A 19,596-nucleotide genomic window follows, 5' to 3' on the forward strand; every position below is an offset into this window, starting at 1 on the left:
GCTAGTCTAGTAAGTGGGAAAAGAGTTAAACCCACACTACCTCTCTGTCCATGTAATGAGAGACGGTGGTGATGACGCCCGTGTCAGGGTGCACAGAAAAAAGCCCAGGTGACCGTGGGTTCTGCTCCAAGATGCTGTACTTGAGGCGCGTGTGCATCGTGTCCGGTTCATCTTTATCTGTGGCACAAACCACTCCCACCACCGTACCTATGTGTTTAAAAAGAAAATTTGAACTTCCAGAACAGCACAATGTGTTTGGTGTCTACACTTTTCAACTTGTCTGAGTGACCGTGGAAACCTAATTTAAAATGTGAATCTGCCCAAGTGAATCACATCTTTAAACAGGATATAGGAAGAGGGCTTCTAATGGAGAATCTAAGCATTCTGGCATTGAGAGTCACAGATGAAAATATTTGATAGTAAATTATTAAAAACTAAATGTCAGTCAATAGGAAATTCAGAGCAGGGCATGAATTTATATTCATGTAGGTTATAAGCAGGTTATACTTATATTACCAACACTAAGGAGGCTGAAGCAGGAGGGATCAGGAATTTGAGATCAACCTGGGCTATATAGCAAGGCCCATCTCAAAAACAAACCAACAAGGCTAAAATAATATCAATATGAATTCCAACATATTGCAATAAAAAGCCAACTAGAGGTATAAACCATGTCTTCTAAAGTAATTTAGTCTTCTTTTTATCAGACTTAATTAATAGCTAAACTAAGACTGAGGTTAGTATAGTTATGTAAGTGATCAAATTGATTTTTAATTTAATTTATTAATTTATTGGGGGATATGCCGAAGCACATATGTAAAGGCTAGAGAAGAATTTGCAGGAATCAGTTCTCTTCTATCATGTGGGTCCCAGGAATCAACTCAGGCCGTCAGGCTTGGTGGCGGGCTCCTTTACCTGCTAAGCCATATCCTAAGCTCTCAAGGCGATCTGTTTTAGTCCACCCTTTGATCTCCTCTCATGGGAAGACATTTCTCTCTGTCTCTTTCTTGCTGTCTGCTCTGATTTGACTTCTTATTTGATTTATCTTCAAGAGCTTCACAACATTGACAGGTCAAGTCTGAATGTAATGGCTTCAACTAACCCAGGTTAATGGAAGCCGAAGTGTTTGTCCTTGATCTCCAGGGAAAACTGAAACCTAGAACCACTCTTAGAACCAGAAACATGCAATGGGGCCATAGAATCATGAAGCTGAGAAATATTTTTATATATACATCTCATGTTCCTCTGACATGTGTGTGTGTGTGTGTGTGTGTGTGTGTGTGTGTGTGTTTACAGATGAAAGAACTCAAAGACTGCCATGCCTCCTCCCAGTGATTTAAAAATACAACATGTTTGAGAAACTGTGTTGCCTAAACTCTAAACTGTCCATCTTAATTTAATTTCACATGTGTGCAAAGAGGATGTTAACACTGGACAATCAAATTGTCACAGTAAAATAAGGATAAGAAATGCAGATATAATACAGTAAGGACATAAGCAATGACCAGAAATCTTAGAAGAAAAAATACTACCATCTTTAATTCCGGGCCTCGAGTCTCACTGTATGCTGGTGTACACATTTCATAATGCAAGCCTCAGAAATAAAACATGACAAATGCCACAGAAATAAGACAACTTGTTTCCCACATAGAAAGAGAATGCTTAGGATATAACCTGTGTGATCGAAGTGTCCCTCAAATTATTTAGTTATTTGTTTTGAATGTTCATTCTACCCTGTGTCTCCTCTTGGAAAGGGGGATATGATAAAACCACATAGCAAGAAGACAAAGTAAGATGCATATTACAAACATCATACAAAGCCTGACTAATGGCTGCATCCCATGATTGATAATTACTGCCACACTGACCATGGCAGAAATTCCTGTAGTACATAGTAAGACCCATGTTGATTGGAATTGATGGGATTTGACTAATGTTTTCTGATAAGTAGATCCCAGATCAGTGTTATCTGATGATCAACTGGCCATGAATATAAAAACCCCAATGGGGAGAAAGGTCCACTGAAAAAGTGTTTGTCTTGTGAGCACAAGGACCTGAGTTTGATCCCCAGAATCTACACTTAAAAAGAAGCTGGTAATGATGGTGTACTCAGAATCCCAGGGCAGGAGAGTCAGAGACAGGTGGATCTCCAGAGCTCAATGGCCGGCCAGCCTAGCCTACTTGACAAACTCCAGGCCACTGAGAAAAACACTGTCTCAAAAAAGAAGGCAATTGTTACTTGAATATGACAGGGAAGATTGTACTCTAGTTTCCGTGCATAAGCAAGTGCACGCACGCACACACACACACACACACACACACACACACACACACACACACACAAATCTGTGCCCACATGCGCGCACGTGCATACACACACACATGAATGCACACATGCCTGCATGCACACACACAATGCAAAAACAAAAACAAAAAATAAATACCCCACTGTCTCAAGGATATACACAAACATGTTTGACATAGAAACAGCCTTACCAAGTCTACTGCTTTCTGGAACTTCAAAATTATAAATTGCTTCCGTAAAAAGAGGGTAATTGTCATTTTCATCCTCTACTTTGATGGGCAGGGGGAGAGGTAAATCGGCTGAATAGCCGTCTGCAGTGGATGCATAGGCGATCAACTGTGGAAGAGAGTAAGGCCATGTCAGCAGCCAGTCAACCTCACAGCACAGGGAGAGGAGACGCCCCGTACCCTTCCCTGTGAGTCCTTCCAGCAGTGAGCTACCTCATCGATGTTCCACACTGAGTTAATCAAAGCAATGGGTTTTCAGTATAGGGAGGAAACAACTCCACTTGAGATAAAGAACAGGTCAGAATGTAAAGAAGTTGGAGATGAAGTCCCATGTGCATTATTCTGAGGGGTTGGGTGTACTTGTAACTCAGGTTACAGTCTTTAATCTCTCTGTCATCAGTAAGTTGCATTGGGAGAATGGTCAACTAATGGCCACTGGAAAAGTTTCTTCTACATAATCTATAAAGCAAATCCCCCCCCACCCATCTAGTCATTTCTGGACTCTTATTGCATACCTTTAAATAGTTCCTAATACAAAACACATTTACTAATTCCCTCATTGCCCATTAATCAAAAGAAATGTAACATCAGACAGAATGTAGTTCTGAATGTAGTTCTGCTCAGTGTGTAATTATATCAAGAACGTTTTATAGCCCAAGGCAAAGAATGCCACATGAGGACATCAGTCAGATTGGTTCCTCAGAACCTCTTTTGTCTTCTAGAAACAGACTCCTTCTTCCCAGTGGAGCTGCCTTCTTGTTGAACTTGGTTCATGACAGCAGAGCACATTCTGCTCTATAATGGAAACTGTCTAAGTCAGTCCCCCACTGAAAGTACATCTATCCATATCAGAAAGCTGAGCTACTAGCCTTTAGTTAGACTTTGTTTCCCACTTTTCTTCCTTTATCTAGTTATCAGACACAATCAGAGAGTAACACATGTGGAAGAAAGGCAAGAAAAGAAAGGCAGAACAGTGGAAAAAGACCAGCTGTGGATCTGTCTAGAGAACTGAAAATGTTCTAGCAACCAGAGATGATGTCTGACAAGCTAAACCAAACTCGTACAACTGTACTGAGTTTTATGTTCAAATACAAGTAAACCTCTTTGCTTCATTTCAGGATTGCCTAACCAAAGCTGAGATAAAGGGTTGAGCAAGCATTCCAACATACAGTGAATGCTATTGTCCTTTGACTTTCCAACAGTCTCTAAGAATGCAAGAAGAAAAGAGCAGGTGAGCATCAGAAGACAGACAGTTCATTAATATAGAGCCTTATTTATCAATAAAGCACCTACATCAAAAACATCATATTCCTCACGGTCCACAGGCCGAGTACAATACAGATTCCCAGTGTCTCTCTCTATGAAAAACAAATTCAGTGGTTCTTGGTCGACTCCACGCCCACTTATTGAGTATAAGATGGTATAGTTCTGAGCTGCATCAGACTGAACCTGAAAGGAAAATACACAGAGGTAAGCACTTAGAATTAAATTTAAATGCTAATTTGTGAGAAATATATAGACAACAATTCAGTAGAAAAGAACAATATAACTTATAGTTGGTAAGGGTAAGGCCATGGTACATGTAGGAAATCAGAGGATAACATGCGGGAATGAGGTCTCTCCTTTCACCATGTGGGTCCCAGCGATAACACTCAGGTGTCAGGCTTGGTGGCAAATACCTTTAACATTGAGCCGTTTTGCAGACCCTTGCCCTACTATTTTCTTTACAGCTGAGCCCAAAGATGCTGGGAAGAAACTCCATCTAAATTGCAGTTAGGTATGGCTACATGAGGGCAAGTCAACGGGTACACAAAACTAATATGAACAAAAAAATATAATATAATAATAAAATGTACTAATATAAATAATTATGACAGATTGTGTAAACAAAATAATAAATATCTGTGAAGATTTGGGGTCTAGAAGGTGAAGAATTCCGTCTCACTTTCGAACACAAGGATAAGCCATTTTGACCACGCAAAGGTGACCAAGCTAAGTCTGTGTCCCAACATATGTGGGACTGAGGCAGGAGGATTATAAGATTGAGGCCGCCCTGAACTACACATTGAGACCTCATCTCGCTTTTACCCCTTCCAAGAAGAAAAGGAAACAGGAGCCTTTTGCTCTTGGTGCTGTCTTCATACTCTAAAACTGCTTCACTGGAGAACACTTTCGCAGGAGAGGAACAAGCATCTCTACCTAAGCTGGTACTTTCTGAAATTTCAGTAAAATTAGCTATACTGTGGACCAGTACTCAATTTCTTTCTGTCTCCAATGCATATAGCAGTGTCTACAATACCATATAATATATATTGATACCCAACCATCTCCTAAAGAAATGAATAAATGATTAAAGGCACACAAAGGCTGTATAGGTTGTCTTACACCATTAGTTCACCAGTCATTTTCTTATTTTATTCATTTGTATTGTATTTCATGGACAACTTTGGTCATATCTGCATATTTTTCATGTTTAGCTATTTGCTAAGTCAGAATCAAACAGACTTTCCACTCAGCAGAACCACAATCAGAAAGAAAGACTACCTACCTGTTGAAGAAACAGTGGGAAAGGACCCAGGGAATTCTCTTGCATAGAACAAGGAATGGGTGCCCATCGTCTCTTGGCTCTCCTGAGGACAGTATCCTTCGTGTGTCTTTTCTTCAGGACCTGCATTTACAGGAGAAAATAAGTATCCGAAGCATCACAGCCAGACAAACCACGGAAAGGAAATGCATGTCCCTCACTGCTCCATCTACATGTGTTGTTCAAGATGATAGCCACTGGCCACCACTAGGCATGGGATGGTTGGTGTTAATTAATTTAAATGGGGAACTCTACCCTTTTGTGGCACTAGTTGAATGTTAAGCACCCAGCAGCCATTAATATCGGGTTACTGTACCAGACACTAGAGATTAGAGAACATTCTACAACATTTCTATAACTGCAAAATGTTCCACCAGATGCTTTAGAAATAATAATTTTATTTCATGTAGCAAAAGGAGACACTTAGTTTCATGGTCATTATTAACAACTAATAATTTTATTAAATATTCAGTAAAGTGCTAAGCAGTCATTTAATTAGTCTTACCACTCACTCATTAGCATAGATTAGGTACAGGTCAATTGAAATCTTACATCATTTTGTGACTACATTCACAAGGCTGTTTCTCATGAGTAAGTGTGGGCACTAATAAGGAATCCTAAAGGCTGTGATGAAGGAGGTCCCAAACTGATCCCAGAACACAACTGACAGTAGGTAGAAATCAGAGCTAGACAAAAGCTTCACAGAAGAGGGATATTATAACAGTTAACACCAGAAAACCCAAAGCCAGCATTTAACTGGTGTTGAGAAAGAGTTAGAAACAAAAGACAAAGGAAGAGAATAGAGGAAGAAGGGAAGAAAAATAATAGGAACAAAACAGGAGAGGAGAGGGGGAAGGGAAAAGAAATGAGGAGGGAGGGATGGCGGGGGTGGGGGGGAACAGCAGGGGAGAGCAAAGACGCTATTGCTCCATTGGTCCTCTTTGCCATTTTTAAGGAATTTTACTGAAAAAAGTCCCATGCTTGAGAATGTCCAGTGCACTTGCATACCTTCTTCTGGTGCTCCAGTATTACTTGGATCTCTTTCTGTGTCTGTGTCTTTGAGTCAGAAAGCTGAATGGTAAACGATCTTTTCTCACCAGACAACACAAGAGTTCTGGCTGGATAAACTGACCCATCATCTAGAACTCTGAAATCAGGATCACTTGGCCTGATGCCATCAGCAGAGCTGAGACACTCTTTCACATTAACTGCCCGCAAAAATTTTCCAGTTGTAAGGTGGAGATACATGCATAAAGGAAACGCATATGTTAAAATAATGTATGTGATCATGAAAACCAAGCACTTTGCATTTGTAGAATGCCTTAATAGCCCTCTTTCATTCTTAAAAATAATAATTTCATTTTAATTAAAGATGACGATTCTTGGGTGTATGTTTCTATTGAATAAGATGTTTTAAACATTATCATGCTTCTAGTAGGCTTATGAAAATGATCTTCCACTAAAGGGGTGTGCACATGACTCTCACGACAGAGGTGAGCCACACACCCTCAGGTGCACCTGAATAAACACAGTTGAAATTTCCCTCAACAACACACTAAGGGTGTCTTCAGATGCACCTGCCTGTAGTCAGAAGATACACACAGAAGCACAAAGAACAGGAACATACAAGCTGTCAAGTAAGACAAACTGGTCCCTGAGTTCTTCCCATAGCACTTTTTTGTACAATCCAACCCCAAAGACACAGCTTTCCACGGCCCTCTATGGGAACACCACATGGCACCTTCCCTATCTGGGAAATTTGCCTCCTAATAAAAGATAATAATATTTAAGAATCAAAACACAACTGTTTCCCATCCATTCTTCATCTGCTTTTACAGAAACCAAACTGACAATGCCCAATTACCTCACCTAAGAGTCCTTTACTTCATGTGTATCTTTGCTTTAACCTAAATCTGTCATGGGTGGTTTTAACAAAAATAATAGATGTTTCACCAAAAGTCAGTGAATGCTCTATGATCTAACAGTATATATACATCTCTCATCTTTATATATATATTAGCTGAATGATTCCTTCTGGTTTATTTTCCCAGAGGAACAACCTATCTATCTTTACATCTTTCTTTTCTTCTTTCCCACAGTAGAAAAAGTGATATTAATTTGATTAAATTAGCTGAGATAGGTTAGTCAGAAATTGAACACTTTGTTGAAAAGGCCATTTTCATATTTCTTGAACAAGTATTTCTATTTAAAAAATCAAAAATAATAGCAGTTTCCTCTAATTTATCTAAACCCACATTAAAAACAAAAAACAAAACAAACAAAAAACACCTGGGCAAAACTTTCTAGCTTCTGGGAGAAATTGAAGTTCATTCAGCTTCTCAGGTCTCCATTTTAAAATGGCTAACTTTGTGCAGTTCAGAGGAGAATGGTACACTTTGTTATGCTTCTTAATAAAGGGGTAAAACTGATCACAACACTGTTCCATGGGTGTCAAGATGGCCTAGTGAGTGAATAAAGGTGTTTGCTGCCAAGCCTGACACCCTGAGCTTGATCCCTATGCTCACAGAATAGAAGAAAAGAACAAAAACCCCAAAAAGTTGTTCTCTGATCTACACACACACACACACACACACACACACACACACCATAGCACATGTGCACAAACACAAAATAAATAAATAATACCTAAGTTTAAAATAAAGGAATGCTACAGTGTTTTTCTTCAATATTCATCTATACTTACACAATTCTTGGACCCCAGAGTATTAAGAGTGTGATATTTTAACCTGTTAAAAGATTAATGACTACAAAATCATGTATTGGAAAACTTGCAATAGTATTAACCACCAAATCCAACAGAAATAAGGGCAAAAATGTATATTTGAAATGATAATGAATTGTCTCCATTTCTAAGTCAATCCAGAGGGCAACGATGACACACCACGCTCCTGGCAAACTAAGGACACTACATGTCTGTTTCAAATCAACTGTTCAGAAAGTCCTCACCTCTTCCAATTATCTGGTCTGCTTTTAGTGTCGAAGGGACATTTAATGTCACCTTTTTACAGGCTTCACCAGCAAAACTGAAGACCTAGAAAATTTAAAATATCACATTAATTCATCAGAGAATAAGAAACAAACTACATGGTCATCTCAGTAAATGAAGAACAAATGTTTGACAAGCTCTTCCTGACATTTATGACAATGGCCTCACCATTCTAGTGACATACAAGAACTTATTTAACAGTGTCTATGTTAAACTGATGACTAAGCTCATACTTAAGTGAAAATGACTAAATACTTTCCTCTGTTATTGGAAATAAGACAACCATGCCTACTCCATTACTTCTATGTGATATTATATTAGTGTTTCTAACCAGGGCACTTACACACACAATTTTTTTTTTATTTCAATATATAAATGGACTGGTAAGGAAGAAATAAAACTTTCTAGTCGTAGATGTTATATTCATATGCATATATACACATATTCATACATATACACACACACGTACACAAGGATTTTTACCATATTGGGGTTAGCGACAAAACAAATAAATGAATTTAAAAAGACTAAGAAATAAGATGAACATACAAAGTGAATTGCTTGTGCCATCAAGACAGCTCAGTGAGTAAAAGTGTCTGCCACCAAGCCTGGTAATCTGAGTTCAATACCCAGAACCCACATGGTCGGAGGAGAGAAATGACACCCGCCAGCATTTCCTTTTATCTTTGCAATACCGTGGTGCATGTATGCATGTGCACACACACACACACACACACACACACACACACACACACACACATCAAATAAATAAATACTGTAAATAGGATTTTTTGCCTTGTAAACTAGCCAAAAAAAAATCCTAAAATAATTCCATTTAGGGTAAAATATTTTGGAATACATTTGTCAAAGAAGTACAAGGTCCTGCCCTGAAAATAATAAAACATGGTAAGAGAAGTTGTAAAAGACCCAAATAAATGGAAAGTTTACCTATTGTTATGAATCAGAGGATGTATTCTACAAATACAATTCCTTTGAACCTCAAAATTGTTTTTTGAAGAAATTGGCCAATTATCCAGATGTGGTGGTACACACCTTTAATCCCAGCACTCGGGAGGCAGAGTCAGGTGGATCTCTCAGTTGAAGGCCAGCCTGATCTACAGAGCAAGTTTCAGTATAGCCAAAGCTACACAAAGAAACATTTTCACAAAACAAACAAACAAAAACAGACCAAAAAGAAAGAAGAAAGAAATAAAGAAAATCCTTAAGAAAATGTAAAAGACCCCTCCACACACACAAGAAAAAGAATGACGCTGGAGGACTGGGATTATTCAGCTTTGAAACAGCTCAATGCTACACTAACCAAGGCCAAATGCTGTTAACATAGATAAATGTGTGGGTAAATGGAATAGAACTGACATACTAGAAACAAACCTCACTTCTGGTTGTACAGTAGCCTCTGGAAAGTTCCTGGGTCAGAGATCTCCTTACCAAATGCAGCTGGGATGAAAAAAGTGGAAATGAGCCCCTAAGTCATGCTAGGCACAGAAATTAACAGAGAAGATGAGATCAAGGATAAGGATGAAAACTATTTAGAACAGTGGTTCTCAACCTTGCTAATGCTGAGACTCTTTAATACAGTTCCTCGTGTTGTGATGACTCCTAGCCATAAAATTATTTTGTTGCTACTTCATAACTGTAATTTTGCTTCTGTTATGAAGCATTTTGTAAATATATGACATGTATGATATCTTATATACAGCCCCCAGAAGGTTGAGAACATCTGATTTAGAAGAAATTTTCACAATCAATGTTGGGCAATGATTTCTTGGCTGCAATATCAAAGCATGAACACCAGATGAATAGGACTTGTTTGATATTTAAAACCTGTGTGCTTCAAACAATATGATAAAGAAGTTAAAATGAAACCCACGGAATGGGAGACAATATTTTCAAATGAAAGGACACATACAGACCACACGAGAAAAGAAAGAAACAAAGTGCTAGAGAGGCCCACAGAAATCCACAAAGATACCCCCACAAAAGACTGCTGGCAATGGTCGAGAGACAGCCGGGACTGACCTACTCTGGTGATGGGATGGCCAAACACCCTAATAGTTGTGCCAGAAACCCCATCCAAGGACTGAGGAATCTGGATGCAGACATCCATGGCTCGGCCCCGAGTGGAGCGCCGGGAGTCTAATTAGCGAGAAAGAGGAGGGTTTATATGAGCGAGAATTGTTGAAAACAAGGTTGGATAAAGCACAGGGACAAATAGCCAAACGAATGGGAACATATGAACTATGAACCAAAGGTTGAGGGGCCCCCAGCTGGATCAGGCCCTCTGAATAGGTGAGACAGTTGATTGGCTTGATCTGTTTGGGAGGCATCTAGGCAGTGGTACCAGATCCTGGGCTCATTGCATGAGTTAGCTGTTTGAAAACTGGGACTTATGCAGGGACGCTTGGCTCAATCTGGGAGGAGGGAACTGGACCTGCCTGGACTAGAGTCTACCAGGTCGATCTCGATCTCAGTCCTCGGGGGAGGCTTTGCCCTGGAGGAGGTGGATATGCGGGGTGGGCTGGGGGGAAGGGGAGGGGGCAGGAAGGGGGAGAACAAGGGAATCTGTGGCTGTTATGTAGAACTGAATGGTATTGTAAAATAAAATTAAATTAAATTAAAAAAAAGAAAGAAAATATTTGTAGTATATGAAGATACTTTGTAACTCCAAAAATGGATGGTAAATGATGAAAAAATAGGCAAAAAATTTGAATAGAGGGTGTTCAAAGATGTTCAATGATGGTTAAGAAAATGAATAATGCCCAACAGCATGGGGTACTAGGGAAATGCAAATCTAAACCATGAGATGCCTGCTAAGTGAACTAACGTAAACAAGACAGACAATGCCAAGTTGCTGCTAAAAATACAGAAAACTAAAACCCTCTTGTATTATCCATGGAAATGGAAGGTCACGTAGACAGATGGACATAGTTGCAGCTTCTAAGAGAATTAAACAGCAAATAAAGATAGAATCCAGCAATTATATGCTGTTTAAAATCTGTGTCCATACCAACTTCCATATGTATAGTCATAACAGCCCTGTTGATAAGGACTAAGAAGTGCAAACACATCTACCAGCTAGTGAATAGATCAACAGAATGTGATCTAGCATGCAATAGGATACTATCCTGCTATGTAAAAACATCAGACTATTGATCCATGCTAAAACATGGCTAAACCTGTCAACATTACACCCATTAGACACAGACACAATGTTAATACACATATATTCATTCTAAGCAGTGTCCCAGCAGGCACTATGTGGACATTGAGGACAGTGTTGGTTGACTGGGGGGGGGGGAGGGCGGGGCGCGGTGGGGAGAAGCAACTAGAAATGGGCTCAAGGCTCCTTGGGAAAGCTGTGGAAATGCTCCAAAGTTAGACCATGGAGATCATTGTGCACTCTAAATTTGCTGAAAGTCACTGAATTGTGTGCTTCAAAGAATGTAATTTTGCTTCAGACATCCATTAGCAAGTCTGTTTGAAACAAAACAAGGTACATCATTGACAAAAACATGACTATATATCCATCTCTACCTCTTTCAGATCTACAAGTTAATATGTGAATTCTCAGTAAAATATTTTAAGAACCATGAGGAAGGATATCAGCTCTGATACAATCAAGTACACTAGAATTTAAGCAGTTAACTCACGCTAAGTTAACAGCATGTATAGACATAAAATATCAAGAGTCCTACTCTAATATTGACATATCCTAACATTAATTGAAACTTTTAATATAATCTTATCATTCCTCTATATTTATGGTTATTTATATTGTTTTTATTTTTTTCATTCTAAGATAATAAACTGAGCATCCCTTGCAGGTGCAAGGCATTAAAATATATAATATATATTGCCATACAAATCTCTGTGCTGCACTCTGGAGAGGTGGTGAGGACAAGGGAGAGCTGGCTGACTGACCAACCCTGCAACTAACTACCCAGGCCCAGAACCAAGGTTATGTATTGACCCACCCCAACTTCTACCCCAACTGTCATCTGCTAGAGCACATGAAGGGACGGGTCCTGCAGACCCAAAGCTGCAGGATCTCTGTGACACAGGGCAACAGCAGACTGACCAAGAGGAGTCCCAAATGCGGGCCCAGCATCAATAGTGTGGCAGAAACCAGAAGCCTTGAACCAGACCAATGACTCTTTGCAATGAACGCTTGCAAGTAAAGATACATAGATAAAAAGTTTTACTGCATGATTTACTATGGCACACTATAGCTTCCATGACAAGATTGATTTTTCCTTCTTTTTTTCTCTTTTTCTTCTTTTTTTCTTTCTGTTCTTCTCTTAAATTTTACTTTATTTTGGTGGGGAGGTTGCAAGGACCGAGGGTGGAAATGAAGGGGCAGAGAAATGAATGGGATGGAGATACATGATGGGAAAGACACAAAGAATAAATAAAAAGAAAGTTAAAAAAACAACAAATCACTGTGTTGTTATGAATGCTCTGTTTCACTGGTTATTGATAAATTGTCTTCCAAGTCTTACTATTCATGGAGCCGGAACACAGATGTGCATTTCTCATACTACCTTGAAATTAATTTGATTCCTTTTTAACATATTAATCTGATAACTGTCTCATTTGCATTTTTCAATTTCTTTTGAGATAGCACTTTTTTTCACTTTATGTGACATTTACCTTCTACTGTAGCACTGAATTCTCCCCCTTTTCATCTTCATCTGGGTTCTCTGCATAGCCCTGGCTGTCCTGGAATTCACTATATTGACCAGGCTGTCTTCAAATTCACAGAAATCCACCTGCTTCCTCATCTGCAATGCTGGAACTAAAGCCATGTACTACTACACTCAGCTTAGTTTATTTTTTTTTTAATTGAAGGGTTTCTTATTTGCAAGATTCCAATTTTCACAATTTGTGGCATTTTTGATATACATGGTTACAATTTTAAAGTAAACAATTTTGTTATTTCTTTCTCAATTTAATCAGTTGTATTAATAATTCCTTCTGGGTTGGGTTTAATATGACTTAACTCCTAACGTATGCATATATCCAATATTTTCTTCTAAAATTGTAAAACCATTTCTAACTTTAAGTCCTTTGCCCATGAGATATCTATCTTTATCTCCTTCTGTAGAGATCACCACTGACAGCCCCTCACAATGACTCTCCCTGTCTCAGCTCATGGTGTTACATCCCCGATATGCCTCATATGTTCTTTCCCCATATGCACTCTTCCGGGCTTTCTCCATGGTTCTATCTATGCACATCTATCTCTCAACCAATGCTCTATTGTTTTACTCAATTCAGCTTTATATCAAATCTTGCTGTCTATGATGGTAACCCCAGGACCTATATCACTTCATTTTAAAGAAAGCTCTTTTGGCCTCCAAGTCCCTCAAGAAACTTTATCATCACGTGACATAAACTTTCAGTGAATCTTCACTTACATTTTAAAAAGAACTTGGCATGGCAGGGCCCTTAAGCATGGTAAACAAATGCTCTCATTTATTTGTAAATTATACTATGCCATTTGGAGAGGCATTCTGAGTCTGCTATGAAGTTCTTTCAGAATCTATTAGGCTGTTCTTACTTACTTGTTTTTGCTCTGAGATCATGTTTCTTGTAGCTCTAGTTAGCCTTGAATCCACTTTGTAGCTGAGGATGGTTCTCCCTCTACCTCCTGAGTCCTGGGATGGCAGGTTTGTACCACCACACCCAGCTTGCTAGGCTGTTTTTAAATACATAATGACAATGCTACTATGAATAGGATTCTTCTTTTATCTATATTATTATTGTTGTTGTTGTTGTTGCTATCTTTCTGTTGACAGTCTATAGGAATAATTTTTAAATTATTTTAAATTGACCTTATGTGGAAGGAATTTGCTGACTTTTGTTAGTTACAGTAGTTTGGTTGCCTGATCTTCTTTCCACAAAGCTGGTCCTGATCTCGAACAATGTCTACTGGAATTATAGGCTTTCACTCCTCCCTACACCTCTTCCAGATTCCTTTTATATATACTTATGTGTTTATTTGGGCTTCCAATAAAACAGAAACAGCTGTGATGATCAAAATGTCTTTGTTTCTTAACTTAAAGAGAATGTTTACCATTTCACCATTATTTATGTGTCTCTATTTTTTCACTACATTCAATCATTCATTCTTTTTTAATTTTTTAAAATTAATTATATAATTTTTTTTTTTTTGTGTGTGTGTGTGTGTGTGTGTGTGTGTGTGTGTGTGAGAGAGAGAGAGAGAGAGAGAGAGAGAGAGAGAGAGAGAGAGAGAGAGAGAGTTGTATGTGTGTATGTGTATGCATGTGCATCAGTGTACCTAAGTGGAAATTCCCAGGGAAGCCAGAAGAGGTCCTCAGATCATTTGGAGCTGCAGTTAAAGGTAGTTGTGAGGGGCCTTAAGTGGGTGCTGTAAACCAAATTTGGATCCTCTGCAAGATCTGTATGTGCTCTTAATCATTGAGCTATCTCTCCAGACCCAATTAACTTTTGTTAAGTATATTTCATTGAGTTAAGAAAGCCCATTCCCATATAACTAATTTGCTAGGAATATCTTTGAGTAATAAATTTAAATGGTCTGTATATTTTGAAATGACCACAATTTTGCTTTATTAACATATTATTAGCATGTTAAAACACAAGTAATAGATTTTCCCCTCTCCTAGGGCAATCCTTCTTAGGACATAACTTTTACATAGCCATGGGTTTCACTGGCTGCTATGTATTTCATCATTTCCCATACATGATGTCCATGGTGACATGAGAGTACTTATTAACTTCACACAGTCCTCAGAAAGTGAGCTAAGAAGAGTCCACTCACTTCTGTTCTCAGAACTCTGTTCTGTGTCCATTCCATATAACTGAGTTATTTACTTCTTACTTATCTGCTGAATGTGAAGGAGAAGAGGACATTTGTGCCTGAGTTCAGTCTCCAGGACATACATGGTGGAAGGGAAGTACTAAAGTCTCCATTTTGTTCTCTGCCCTCCACTTGCAAGCCTAGGCTCTACCCCTGGAACTCATATGGTAGAAGAAGAGAACCAATCCCCACAAGTTGTCCTCTGACCTCCACATATGTCCTCTGACCTCCACACATATATTGTATGGCCTCTCCCCCGCCAAAAAAAATAAATGTAATACATTTAAAAATACAATATATGAGAAACTTTATTTCTAAAAAAATTGATGAATTAGTTGACAACTTGGATTTAAAGAAACCCTTTAAAAGGAGAACTCTCAAGAGGAACTTCAAATATCTGATTTGGAAAAAAATGTTAAAATAGCCTTAAAATGTATCAAATTTTGTTTTATTTTATAGTACTCTATAATTTTTTCTAGTGATGTGATTGCAAAAGAGAAATACCATTAAATTCTGATGCAAAGATCTAACACCAAATGGAGGGTGAAAGGCTGAAGCAGCTATCTGCAACTGTTTCATTTTGAGTAGTTCAGTTTTATGACGTCAACACAGAAAAGAGACTTGCTTAGTACACCTTTCTCCACCAAAGACAAAAGCAGCTACAGAACGGGTTGGGTGTGGCTCAGAAGCAGAGCATGTGCCCAGAGAGAGCATAGCCCTGGGTTCAGTAGTTAGAGATACAGAAGAATGGCAACTGATTCCATGGATGTCCTGCCTGAGGTACACAGGGTACCCTGACCGAGCAGAGTGATTGACACCAGAACTTAAACCTTTCCTTTCTCCTGTGGACACTTAGGTCTACTACATGGAAACACTAGCATTCATTCCTTACCACCTCCGGCATAAGTGCTAAGATCTACCACTCCGTAGTCACAGTGGTTTGATGATTCTAATAAATTCCCTCCTAACCAACCTCGATGTAAGATGGGAATTCTGATTCAATGGGCAGTGTGACTAACCACGGGTCTCCAGAGATGCTTTATATGGAAGGCACTGGGCATGGGGACTACACCAGGGTCAAAAATGTACACAGCTTTACATTTATTCCAGAGTCAGAAGTTGCTACAAGAGCTAGTCATCTCGATAAGACAATCAACAACCTCTTTTAAAAAGTAGCTGCTGTTTAACCAGTTACCGAGTGTGAGGCCTGGGGTTTACTGGGAGTGGGAGAGAGACTGCATCAGTCTAAACAAACATTAAAACCCTGATTTTCTTTTATTGGGGTATAAGGTCTTACTATGAAGCCTCACAGGCTTAAAGCTTGCTATTTAGACCAGGCTATGTAGACCAGTGATCTTCCTGATTCTGTCTATGAGATCCTGTGATTAAAGGCACAGGTCACAGTGTTTGACTTACATTCTGACTTTCATACAATGAGGTTTTAAAAAAAAGCTTCTCCCCCCCTTAATTATTTTTTTTTGCCCCAATCCTCTTTCACTAATAAGAGTCAATGTGAATTTCTATATTCCATTTTATTTTAAGTATGTCAAATGTTCTCAAGAGCAAAAGTCTTTCTGGTAAGGAGGTCCCTTGTTAATTAACAATATACAACCTGAAAAGATGGAAGGCATGTTTGTCAACACCAATTGCACTTGTGTTTATACACTCTAGAGAGGGAAAGTAGAGAGTGGGCAGGGGAGTCTTGAAAGAGGAGCCCTTTAGGAAAATGGCAGACTCTTTCCAAATACATAGCACTTACAAATTATAAAAGCTAATGGGGCTTTGATGACAGATTTGGTGCCGAGAACAGCATTAAACATGAAGGTTAATGATCCCATTATCTGTGACCTGCAGAAAATGGCTGATCTGGTGTGAGTTTCATCACGCCCCATAATGTTGTCACATTAAAAGGGGAAAACACTAAAAATAATGCTTAAGAGCTTTCATTAATAGTAAGGAGGTTGCTTTTCTCTTATTTTATTTTTCTCATTTGTCTCCTCTCCTCAGTTGTAAGTCTATGGCTGTTCAGAGTGACAGTGGGAACAAGATGCAGAAACATGCAATCACAAAGATTCCTCCACCTGCCCATAGCTGGGGAGGTGAGGTGTTGACCATGTTAGGAGTCTTTGACATGTACTAAAGACTTGCTTTGAAAAGCCCTCCTCAAAAAGGTCACTGTTTTTACAGTTCCATGATTAATCTCCACATAATTAATGGTGTTTCTAAAATGGCTCCATTAATGTTATGCTCAAAGGCTCTTGGGGGGAAAAAGCATGCAGTCATGAAATTTAACACATTTATTTATAAACTAGGGACTACTGATGAGAGAAACTCCCAATCTGTATACATGCTCCAATCTCTGAGTCTGCTGTTTAACCTAAATGCTGTGCAACTCCTTTTTAAACAACCCTGAAGGAACATGCCATAGCGAAGAGGTGATTCACCTGTTTAGAACTGCATGCATCTCTGGCCTCGCCCCACCAGGACCCTGATCAACAGTTCCTGTCTTATAGAGCTTTATCTTCTGCGCCCTCCCCTCCAGCTAGTACCCTTAATCCTCAGAACGAAACACTTGAAGTCTCTTTTCCTTATTTCCTAATTCCTCTCTTGGTGAAAATGTCAAACACCTTGAGAACTTGTTTGAAGATTCTAGCAAAAACCAAAAAAAAAAAAAAAAAGAAAGAAAGAAAAGAAAATTCGCCAAAGTCATGTTTTTAAACAAAAATGTTGGAAATTCGTCTGAACACATCTATTCTGGGAGAGCACAGCATTCAAGGGGACCTCATTTACAGTCACTTCCAACCCCAACTCTTACTGTTGCAGGGCCAACTGGCCGGCTTAATTGCAATTTTTTGGCTTCCTCGTGTATTTCAGATCACGAATACCAGTTGGATGTCTGTAACTCCCTGATTTAAAGAGGGGATGAAACTTGGGCCTACCTGCCAACAACTTGGAACCAGGGCTAGTCAAGAACCAGATAAGGTGATATACATCTGTAAAACCGGCACAGAGAAGGTGGAGGCAAAAGGATCAGGAGGTAAAGGCTATCCTTCACTACATAGATAGCTCAAGGTCAGCCTGAGCTACAATAAAAAAGCAAACAAATAAACAAAGTCCACATAACACAGTGGACCAGCTCCCTAGTCAGATGGGCTCCTCTGGCCCCCTGAACCTCTTTCCTGTCTTTGGAACATCGAAGTGGTCACATCTTGGACTAGCCTTGGGCAGGTCTGAAGTTTTACAGGCTACCATGTGGTCAGAATTCTTAATTTTTCCTTTCAAGTCTGCCTGGTTCTCAGAAAACAGCCATTAACCTCTTTTCCGGGCAGAACATGAGCTCAACCCTGGGATTTGGGAACACAGGAGATCCCAAGATAAGCTCCACACAGAAACAGTGCCTCTCCAGACACCAATCGCATCCTGCCCTCAGCCTATCTCCTATCTGTCCTGCGACCCCAGTCTGATTGTGACCCCATGGAAGTTCAATGCAACCCTTCAGCAGCCTTCCCACACCTGGATACCTCTGGCACACAGAGCACGGGTGCACAAGCAGCCATGGGGCTGGCAGCTCAGGCGAGCCTTTTGAGCAATCTTTTCGGAAACAGATAGCTGAGAACCGCAGCTTCTCAGAGGCAACCCCAAGATAACATCCAGGGACACAACTTTGGCCCTACACTAAGGTGAGACTCAATAAATATCTGGAGCAAGAAGTTCCTGGAGTCCTACCACATCTGCCATTTGCTAGGTCAAGGATCCTAAATAACACAACCCCCACCCCCAACTGTCCTCCCTTTCCACTCAAGGCTCCCTAGTTTCAATCACCACCCCAATTTAGGAACTGCCAGCAGGGAGCAAATAGCACCCACTGCCCACCCAGGACGAAGACACCAGCACAGAGAAGCCAGCCAGAGGACGAGTCCTAAGTCAGACATCGCCTATGGCGGCCCAGGACAAAAAACTGAGTCTTGAGAGGTCCTGTGATAACTTTTCTCCTGTCACCTCTCCAGACCAAACTTGAACCAGACAAGAAATGATCTCCGGCGACACCCAGCCCATCACTTGTTGCCTATTGCGCCCCTGCGGCGACCACAGCGGATCCATCCTTTTCCCTTCCGCATCTGGGACCCCATCCGATTGTACGCGGGGTAACTTACCCAGAGGGTCAGCAGCAGCTGTGTGCAGAAAGCTCCGCACCGGGGGCTCCGAAGCCCAGCGACTGCCATTGCTAGGTGCACCTCGGGAGGACGCAGGCGGGCGCCTAGCAGGGACTCTAAGAGCCAGGGCGCGGGAGGGTTTTCGCACCAGCTTGTCTAGAAGTCTTTCTGGCCTCGCTCAGGCTTCTTTGCCCAGGAGCGTGTTCTCGTCTGAAACTGGATTGGACCATGGAGACGCTGGGTGGCCCCTCCTAGTTATTTCTCAAGTTTTATCACCTCCGGGGCCGCCTTGGAGCTGCCCGAGCCTGCCCTGCGCTCCCAGCGGCCGCCAGGGAGCTCACTCCCCGAGAAAGCGGTCCCGGGTCCACCCTCTGCCCGCTCTCCCACGCCCCTCACCTGCCCCGAGGGGTTGCCGCCCATCCCTCCCCGCCTTCCCTTCGCTGACACTGCGCTGAGC

General features: G+C 40.3%; 1 protein-coding gene across 2 annotated transcripts in view; it reads right to left on the reverse strand.

The window, feature by feature from the left end:
* LOC102911850 (desmocollin-3) overlaps positions 1-19,340 on the reverse strand; it is a 42,456-nt gene extending 23,116 nt beyond the window's left edge. For both annotated transcript variants that reach the window (XM_042263888.2, XM_076554775.1), the window contains exons 1-7: positions 19,140-19,340; positions 8,084-8,168; positions 6,125-6,324; positions 5,081-5,200; positions 3,826-3,981; positions 2,497-2,641; positions 41-207 (exon numbers count right to left, since the gene is read on the reverse strand). In XM_042263888.2, coding sequence (XP_042119822.2) covers positions 41-207; positions 2,497-2,641; positions 3,826-3,981; positions 5,081-5,200; positions 6,125-6,324; positions 8,084-8,168; positions 19,140-19,208 — 942 coding nt within the window. In that variant the 5' untranslated portion in view covers positions 19,209-19,340. The remainder of the gene's footprint in view (positions 1-40; positions 208-2,496; positions 2,642-3,825; positions 3,982-5,080; positions 5,201-6,124; positions 6,325-8,083; positions 8,169-19,139) is intronic.
* Positions 19,341-19,596: the final 256 nt, after the last annotated feature.

This window comes from Peromyscus maniculatus, chromosome 19, assembly GCF_049852395.1.
Source record: "Peromyscus maniculatus bairdii isolate BWxNUB_F1_BW_parent chromosome 19, HU_Pman_BW_mat_3.1, whole genome shotgun sequence".
NCBI lineage: Eukaryota > Metazoa > Chordata > Mammalia > Rodentia > Cricetidae > Peromyscus > Peromyscus maniculatus.